The sequence below is a fragment of the Dipodomys spectabilis genome, unplaced genomic scaffold (genome assembly GCF_019054845.1).
Source record: "Dipodomys spectabilis isolate Male_0828 unplaced genomic scaffold, ASM1905484v1 ptg000019l, whole genome shotgun sequence".
Lineage (NCBI taxonomy): Eukaryota > Metazoa > Chordata > Mammalia > Rodentia > Heteromyidae > Dipodomys > Dipodomys spectabilis.
In genome coordinates this window covers 10527276-10537237 of record NW_024870696.1, presented here as the reverse complement: position 1 = coordinate 10537237, position 9962 = coordinate 10527276, and the positions used below count along the sequence as shown (strand labels likewise).

Below are 9962 nucleotides of genomic sequence, written 5' to 3'. Positions count from 1 at the left end.
AAGAATATCTTTATTTATAGAGCAGTTGCGCTCTGTAGGGACTTTGGCAACCAACAGGTATAAAATATAATGGAATACTATACCTAAAATACATTAGTAGATTATTAGTTTAGTTTATAGAAAATGAATTAAGGAGAATTGCACAAGGATGCTCTAAAATAGTACTTTAATATTCATGAGTGAAGAATAAAAGAAACAACAAAATTTTGAGCAGTGGTAGAAAGCTTGACAAGGTCTTCTGATAGTAGAGTTCAAAATATTTTAAGGATGGAAAGTATTTTCTCCATTAAAGATGCAAAGGCAGATGTCATAAAAATTAGCAAATTTGTCTCCAAATTAAAGTAAACTGAGTAGAAAAAAAAACAAAAAAATAAAAACAACACACATAGCTATGTTTGTCTCAGCATTATTCAACAGAGCTAAAGTATGGAACCAACCCAGATGCCCCTCAGTAGATGAATGGATCAAGAAAATGTGTGTGTGTGTGTGTGTGTGTGTGTGTGTGTGTGTGTGTGTGTGTGTATACTTCTATGCTTCAGTAAGAGAGAATGGCACTGCCCCATTTATAAGGAAATGGAAAGACTTGGAAAAATATATGAAGTGAAATAAGTCAGATCCAAAGAAACATAGGTCCCATGGTTTACCTTATTTACAATAATTAGCACATACCTCAAGTATAATCTTAGCAGATGAGCAGAATAACTCAATACCTATGTACATATGACCATATAAGATGATACTAATCGAAATGAACTCCAAGACATGAACAAAAGTGCTTGTTCTTTGTTGTTGTTTTTCTCATTCTATATTGTTTCTTTTGTATGTTCTGCTCACTATGTATCTTCCCTGTTGTCACTGTATTTGTTTCTCATACCTTGGTGTTGTATATATATTTATCTTAATTAGGGAAGGGAAGGGGAACAACATAATGGTGAGAAAATAGACAAGGAGGAAACTAAGGGAATGGTGATATTCACAGCACAAATTGTTGGAAATGATCTGTACAGTTTGGGAAGGTGTGGGGAGGATGAGGGAAAATAGGAGAAAAAGGAGGGAGGTGGTAACAAGATTGACAAGGAATGTACTTAGTACCTTATTTATGTAACTTTAACTGTTCTGTACATAACCTTGACAATAAAAAAGAGAGGAAGAAAGAAAAGTAAACACAGATGCTATTTTCTTCCTTCCTTCTTTTCCTCATTCTCTTTTTTTTATCTTTCCTTCATTATAACATATTCAAGAAGACAATATAATATAGATGTTCTTGTTTATAATCCCAAAACTCTGACTGAGGAAGGATTGGATTGGTGATTGCTTTACAGCCTGAGATTCATAGCAAAACCCTCTCCCCAAAATTAGTAAATAAAACATAAGGAAGCATGAGATTGAGGATTTTGTGGCCTCAGTTTTCATTAAAACAGAAGGACAAAGCAAATATTTGTGAAGCAATAAAAAAAGGGGCATATTTTGAAAACATGTCTCACATGAAAATTAAAATAATGGTCCACACATATTTGAAAGCATGCCCAGGTCTGGTTGATATTTAAATATATACACACCATGAGAGTATCATTGTGGTTCTTTTCTTATAATGTTGACCATAAATAAGATACTGGAATAATGTGCCTTTGGAGATTTGAAGTAGCACTACAGATAAATAAGTTAGCTTCAGTTAAGTCCCTTTCTTTCAAAAGACAACATGGTTATAATTTGATTTTATTCCCATGGTATTTACTTCCAAACTCAAGCAGTATCCCTTTAAGAAAAACAGTGGGAACTAATCCACTGTTCTAAGTGTCCTCTCTATGAGCAAGACTGCATGACAGTATTCCACACCTCTGCAAATTTGGTAAAGTTCATCTCATCCTTGCTCAGAGCCTGCTTCTGCCTCCCTCTTCCCTTTGTAACCCTAGCAAGATATCTCCAATTCTGTAAGTACTCATGTCTGTAAACTGCTTGACTGAAGCTGTTGTTAATCACAGAAGTGGCAATATTAGAGAAGTAGACAGATTCAGATTACAATGACACTGGTGTTAAGGTCATCTCCTGACAAATTACATTTCCCTTTTGTTCATACAAGACATGGATGGTGAAGATATCTAATATTCACCTCACTGCCATCCACTGGATTTTGGTAGATTGTATCTCCCTCAGGAAAGAAAGCCTAGAGTATGAAGTTTGTTTCCATAAAGAGATGAACTAATGCTGAGGAAAGATATGCTACCACTTTTAAAGCTTTACATTAAGACAACCAGAGACACAGATGGAACGAGACCACCCTGTCTACATCTTACAACTACCTATGTGTAACATGGTGTTAAGCTTGCCCCAGATCTGACCTGTTTCTGAACATATACTCATATCTATAGAGCTATTCACAGCAACGTATGCATACATCTAGGTGCATGTGTATATACAATTATTTTATAGGCTTTAATGAACAGTTTATAGCATAGATGTTAATGATTGAATATAATAAAATTGTTGGAAAAAGTATAAGGTTGTGGCTGATATATTTAATTGTCAGGATCTTACTTTCCTAATAGTTTGTTTTTCCCAACTGAGAGGTATCAATGCCTTTAGTATGCCTGTCCAAATGCAGATATTTTCATGTCTTATATTGTGAAAACAGCAAACCTACTTCTTAAATGTCAGAGAGTAGGGATAATCTCCACATGTTCTTGACACAGGCTACCTCATATGATCAATTGATCTGACATTTTAGTGTTCAAACAAGAGGACATATAGTTTATGTCAAAATTATACATAGGCCTTAAGATGTAGTAACTAAAATTGACTTTCAACAGTTTATCTGAATTTGTAAAGGATTTTATATGCCAAAATGTTACTCTAATGGAAAGCAAGAATTTTGGAAGGATGTGACTAGATAAACCTTCTCAGTTCAGCCATCAAATCCACAGTGAATAAACCTTGAAAGATTTGTTTGTATTTCTAGAGAGAGAGAAGCATTTACTTTTCCAAGTCAAATAATTTGAACTGCCATACAGCAATTCAGTGACACCAGCAATAAACTTTTTCCATTGCTAGTAAAGAATGAATAAAGAATTTATGTTGAGGGTTGGGAAGGTGGCTCAGTGGTAGAGCGCTTGCCTTGCATGCATGAGGCCCTGGGTTCGATTCCTCAGCACCACATAAGCAAAAAGAAAAAAGGCCGGAAGTGGCGCTCTGGCTCAAGTGGTAGAGCGCTAGCCTTGACCTGAAGAGCTGAGGGACAGCAGCCAGGCCCAGAGTTCAGGCTTCAGGACCGGACCCAAAAAAAAAAAAAATTCATGTTGAAACATAAAATGAGCAGACAGAGCATAACATGTTTCCTAATTTTTAATTATCAGAACTAGATTCTTTAGCCTTGGGACTGAGACAAGACCAGATCTAGTGAAGATGAACTAGAGCAAGAAATAGACAGAGAGAGACACCATGAGGAAGTAGAATTGTACTCCCAAGTCAGGTGGGGAACAAAGGTAGAAAATAAATAACCATAGCTCTACAATTTGTTCTACTTTCAATCTTATGATCATTCATATCATAACAATTCAAATCTTCCATGGAATGCATCTGCCTTCTCATATTTTGTAATTTATATTTCTTTTTCATACTGCTTGTGATCACTTAATCTAAAAATAATAGTATCATTTATCTCTCTGCCTTCAAAGATATCTTACTCAAGATAGAGAATACTTTTTACAAATGCTGAGGGAATTCTGCTTCTTTAATGCTGAAATGCATTGGCTGTCCATTCACCACACTATCTCACTTATCTGTCTACTACCAGTTTTTGGGAAGGGCTTAGACATGTAACTTATTTGTAAATATCTTACTCTATTTAGACTGACTGTTCCCTAAGGAAAGCTGCTATTCATTTATTTATTTATTTATTTATTTATTGTGAAAATACCATACAGAGGGGTTACAATTACATGGGAAAGGTAATGAGTACATTTCTTATCAAGCATTGTTGCCTCCTCCTTTGTTTCCCCTTCCCATCCCTTCCCATCTTCCCCCATACCCTCCAATACCCCCCACACCAGAGTTGTAAATTTCATTTTTCCACATAATTTCTTGTACATCTCATTGTTGCAATGGGTCCACAAGTATCCCTATTTAAGCAATGTGTTTTTCCCTTCCCCTCCACAAATTATATCAACATCAAATACAGTGAAAACAGGGGACATACAAAGTAACAAAGAAATATCTTATAAATATGTTATAACAATAGCAAGAAAGAAAAAAAAAACCATTTGAGTCCTTATCTTGGGGTTCATTTTGCCTAACATCAACTTATCTGACCGTTTCTGCTTGTCTCAGACATACTAGTTATTGCAAATAAGAGAAACCATGGGACTTCTGTTTCTTTGGGCCTGGCTTGCTTCCCTTAATATAATTTTTTCCAAGTCTTTCCATTTCCTAACAAATGTGGCAATGTCATTCTTTCTGATGGAGGCATAGAATTCCATTGGGTATATATACCACATTTTCTTGATCTATTCATCTACGGAGGGGCATCTGGGTTGGTTCCATATCTTAGCTATGGTAAATAACGCTGCAATAAAAACAGTTGTGCTGGTAGCTTTAGTATGGTCTTGTGTGTGATCATTTGAATAAATGCCCAAAAGTGGTATTGCTGGGTCATAGGGGAGCTCTATGTGGAGTCTTTTGAGGAACTTCCATACTACTTTCCAAAGTGATTGAACAAGTTTACACTCCCAACAACAATGCAGTAGGGTTCCCTTCTGTCCACATCATTTCCAGCATCTGTTGTTATTAGGGTTCTTAATTATAGCCATTCTAACTAGGGTGAGGTGGTATCTCAATGTTGTTTTGATTTGCATTTCTTTTATGACTAGGGAGGTTGAAACATTTCTTCATGTGACTATTGGCCTTCCTTCTTTCCTCTTCTGTGAAGTTTCTATTTAAGTCTTTAGCCCACTTATTTATTGAGCAGTTGTTTGAGGATTTGTTGTTGAGGGATATAATTTTTTGAGTTCCAGGTATATTTTAGATATGAGACCCTTTTCCATTGTATGGCTTGTGAAAATCTTCTCCCAATTTGTGAACTTTCTGTTGATTTTGCTAGCTATGTCCTTTGCCATGCAGAAGCTCTGCAATTTCATGCAATCCCATTTGTCCAACCTTTCTTTGATTTGTTGTGTCTCTGAGTCTCTGTTAAGAAAATTTTGGGCTGTCCCAAGGAGACCTTATGTTTCTCCTATTCTGTCTTGTAATGTTTTCAGGGTGTCTGCTTTCACTGCGAGGTCTTTGATCAATTTGGAGTTGATTCTAGTGTAGGGTGATACATAAAGTTCTAGCTTTAGTTTTCTACAGCTGATTAACCAATTTTGTCAGAACCTTTTATTGAAGAGCCTTTCTATTTCCTAACAAATGGGGAAATGTCATTCTTTCTGATGGAGGCATAGAATTCCATTGTGTATATATACCAAATTTTCTTGATCCATTCATCTACTGAGGGGCATCTGGGTTGGTTCCATATCTTTGCTATGGTAAATAATGCTGCAATAAACATAGTTGTGCTGGTAGCTTTAGTGTGGTCTTGTTTGTAAACATTAGGGTAAATGCCCAAAAGTGGGATTGCTGGGTCATAGGGGAGTTCTATGTGAAGTCTTTTGAGGAACCTCCATACTGCTTTCCAAAGTGGTTGAACAAGTTTACATTCCCACCAACAATGAAGTAAGGTTCCTTTCTGTCCACATCCCCTCCAGCATCTGTTGTTGTTAGAGTTCTTGATTTTTGCCGTTCTAACTGGAGTGAGGTGATATCTCAATGTTGTTTTGATTTGCATTTCTTTTATGGCTAGGGATGTTGAACATTTCTTCATGTGTCTATTGGCCATCCTTCTTTCTTCTTCAGAGAAGCTTCTCTTTAAGTCTTTCGCCCACTTACTTATTGGGCAGTTGTTTCTTTGAGGATTTGTTGTTGGGGGGTTTAATTTTTTGAGTTCCAATTATATTTTAGATATGAGACCCTTGTCCGTTGCATGGCCAGCAAAGATCTTCTCCCAATCCGTGGGCTTTCTATTGATCTTGCTAGCTATGTCCTTTGCCCTGCAGAAGCTCTGCAACTTTATGCAATCCCATTTGTTCTTTGATTTGTTGTGTTTCCGGGTCTGTATTCAGAAAATTTCGGCCTGAGCCAAGGAGACCTAGGGTTTCTCCTATTCCATCCTGTAATGTTTTCAGAGTGTCTGCTTTGAGTTCAAGGTCTTTGATCCATTTGGAGTTGATTCTGGTGCATGGTGATATATAACGATCTAGCTTTAGTTTTCTACATGTAGTTAACCAATTTTGCCAGCACCATTTACTGAAGAGGCTGTCTTTCTTCCATTGTATTGTTTTAGCTCCCTTATCGAAGATTAGATGGCTATAAGTCTGTAGGTTCATTTCTGGGTTTTCAATTCTATTCCATTGTTCCTGAGGTCTGTTCTTATGCCAATACCAAGCTGCTTTGATTACTATGGCTTTATAGTAGAATTTGAAATTTGGTATTGATATTCCTCCAGCAGTGTTCTTTCCGTTGAGGAGCGTTTTTGAGCAAGGAATTCTTAAGTGCATATTGTAGCTTAAGCAAAGTCCAAGAGAAAGGTCATCAAATGTGAAGATATAAAAGCTTTGTTTTTTAGTGCATCAAGAAACTGATCGTCCTTACTCTTAATGATTCTGCTTCATTTGAAACTTACATCTGAGCCTTGTTTGCTTTGTTTCAGTTGCCACTATGACATTTATCACCAGTGCCCTCAGATTTGGATACCTTCTTTCTCCTCTGGGGTTCATACAACCAGGACGTGACCTTCTAGATATTAAGTCTGGGAAAGCTTTGAGCCAGGAAACTGGCTAAAGTTTCCAAGACACCTTGTAAGCCTTGAATTAAAAATGTCAACCTTGAGTTCTTAAAACTAGTTCTATCGGATTCTACAAAGATATCATTAATCTTATAAAAATGTCAAAAGAGATTCTAGGCTAGAAATTCATATTGTAAAAGCTATCTATAACTTAAATATTGAAAGGGGTCCTTATGTTTGTTTGTTTTATTCTTAATATGTTGTAGAATGAATGTTACCAGCCTGTGAACATGTATTCACTTCTGTTCCTAGGAAATGTGACATTTGAAATCATATGGAAAAGTCATGAAAATCTAGGACTTCAACCAGGAGACAGCTCCCTGGACTTGAAATGGAACTATGCATCTAATTGCTTTCAGCCTCGACAAAGACCAACATCATTTTGGATCCATAGTTTGACAAATTCAAAAGTCCAACTGGTGTTAAATAGCAATAATTTTATTTATATGTAGGTAGTAGAGGATAACGAAATAAAAGGGAAAGCTCCACTAATCGGAGAAAATATATTTTCTAATAATTTTGTTTTGTTCATATATATAATCATATTTATTTTGCTTTAAAACATCCTAATGTGATACTCTTTAATACAAGATCTATATAGTATGATCCATAATGCACATCAAAATGAAGACCACCTGCTTTAGTAAAATGCTAATATAATTTTACTTGTCCACTGTATTTTGGGTACTATTTGGTAATTTGATTTCAATATCTCAATATCTAAATTATTCAATGTATTAAACACAATCAGTCTCTAATTCTGCATTCCTCTTTGATAATAATTTACTTTATTAACTCCTTTTTGGAAGTTCTATAAGATTAAAATATTGACATTATAAATATGTTGATGAATCAGTTGACAAAATTCACTGTATATAAACTTTGCTCAATACTGAATATTTGAGTTTCATCTCTACTGATATTCTCCATTTCCTCACCACAATTTATATTGCATTATGAGACACAGAATTATTTAGATAACAAATGGCTGAAAACTTTGCTTTTCAGATCAATTCAAAGATCAAACCAATCAATAGTTAGATAAATAAAGTTTCAAAATATAAGAAATTTACCCCAAATCTTTTATTATTTTGTACTATTATTATTATTATAAAGGTGATGTAAACAAGGGTTACATTTACATAATGAATACATTTCGTTTAGACACTGTTACCCCTTCCCTCATTTTCTCGCATTGTCTCTCCCAACAACTCCCCTCCTCCCCCAAGTTGTAAAGTTCATTTCCAACATAGTGTCAGTGGGTATCACTCTTGTATTACTTCACCCTGTGCCACTATTTAGAACCGTGAACTGTTGAAGAAAGGCAATCTAATCTAAAGACCTGGTAGTAAGATGCTGCAGCACAATTTGAGGCAAGCGCTGGACCACAGCTCCATTACTACTTGCTCACTGCAGGTGCATCCATTCTCATCCTAGATGCTCCCTCATATGGGTAAATTTTGAGACCTCCATCCAGATTCTCCAATGCATTCAGGCTCCAACTAGAAATAAATGAGCTCTAAAAATAAATATGGCCATGCAATGCCACTCCTGTTCATGTATCTCACTTACAAAGCATTTTCTGAAGTGCTGTCTTCATATCCCTGTTCCTTAGACTATAAATAAAAGGATTCAACATGGGAGTCACCACTGTGTACATGACAGCTGACAGGGTATCTGTCTCAGGAGTGTGGGGGGAGGAGGGACTGAAGTAGACACCGATGGCTGTCCCGTAAAACAACACCACCACTGACAGGTGGCAGCCACAGGTGGAAAAGGCTTTTTGTTTCCCCTGAGAAGAAGTGACTTTCAGAATAGTGGAGAAGATAAGTACATATGATATGAGGATACAGATAAGGGGTGTGATGGCCAGCAGACCTCCTACTACATGAATGATCACCAGGTTCATGGACACATCAGAACAAGAGAGCTGTAGAAGAGGGTTGAGATCACAAAAGAAGTGATGGATGACATTGGAGTCACAGAAGTTCAGAAGTGCCATTAGGACCGTCTGTAGGAGGGCATGGGAATAGGTGACAATCCAGAGCACAACCACCAGCCAAATGCAAACACGAGGACTCATTTTGGCTGTATAATGCAAAGGGTGGCAAATGGCCACATACCTATCATATGCCATCACACAGAGAAGGAGGCTGTCCATATTCACAAAGGAAATGAAGAAGAGTTGAGCAAAGCAGCCTACAAAAGAGATAGTCTGGATGTCAGTCAAGATGCTCACTAGCAATTTGGGGACTGTAGTAGAAGTAAAACATGTGTCAACAAAGGCCAGGTTGCTAAGGAAGAAGTACATGGGGGAATGGAGGCGAGAGTCAAAGCCAATGGCCAGAATGATGAACGTGTTTCCCAACATGGTGACCAAGTACATACAGAGAAAGAGCACGGCCAGAATATGCTGTTGCTCTGTTGAGATAGGTAATCCCAGAAGGACAAATTTCCTGATGACTGTTACATTTCTTTTCTCCATCTTCCACGCAATCTAGAATAAAAAATAATCAAAATATCGAGTAATGTCAAAATCTCTTTGTCAAGAACATATGCACATGTATCTGTGCATACATATATGTGAGCATATTTGTAGGTAAATATATGAGCATTGTGTGCAAATGCATGTGTGCAGGTGCATGTGAATATGTAAGTATGCATCATGCAATATGGATAGCTGCCATGCAGGAAAGTTGCAGCTTGTATTTACTGTATACATGCTGCATACATACAACAATTTAAACTTCTTTCAAAAAATAAATGAATCTTCCTCAAAAAGAAAAGCACATAGTGACCATTTTTCATTCTACCAGTTACGCCCATGTGTGCATAGAAATCATATAATTCATCTTGACTAATTTGATAGTCATGCTACTTAATTTTTGATAATACTTACTTTGACATAACAGAATCGTTGACCATTACTGTGTGATATTTTTCCCTTCCAAACTGACTATCTTATTCAAATGTTTTACCTTTGTCTTAGCAACTTTTATTATTAATTATATAAATAGGCTTAATTATGATACTTACATAGATGAATGTAATTTATTTTTATAAAATTGAACCTATCTTTATTATTTTCTTA

General features: G+C 36.3%; 1 protein-coding gene across 1 annotated transcript; it reads right to left on the bottom strand.

Annotated features, from left to right (window-relative positions):
* Nucleotides 1–8435: 8435 nt before the first annotated feature.
* Nucleotides 8436–9356, bottom strand: LOC122103901 (olfactory receptor 1C1-like). Its single transcript, XM_042674587.1, has one exon. It carries the CDS (start codon nt 9354–9356, stop codon nt 8436–8438), a length of 921 nt encoding a protein of 306 aa, XP_042530521.1.
* Nucleotides 9357–9962: the final 606 nt, after the last annotated feature.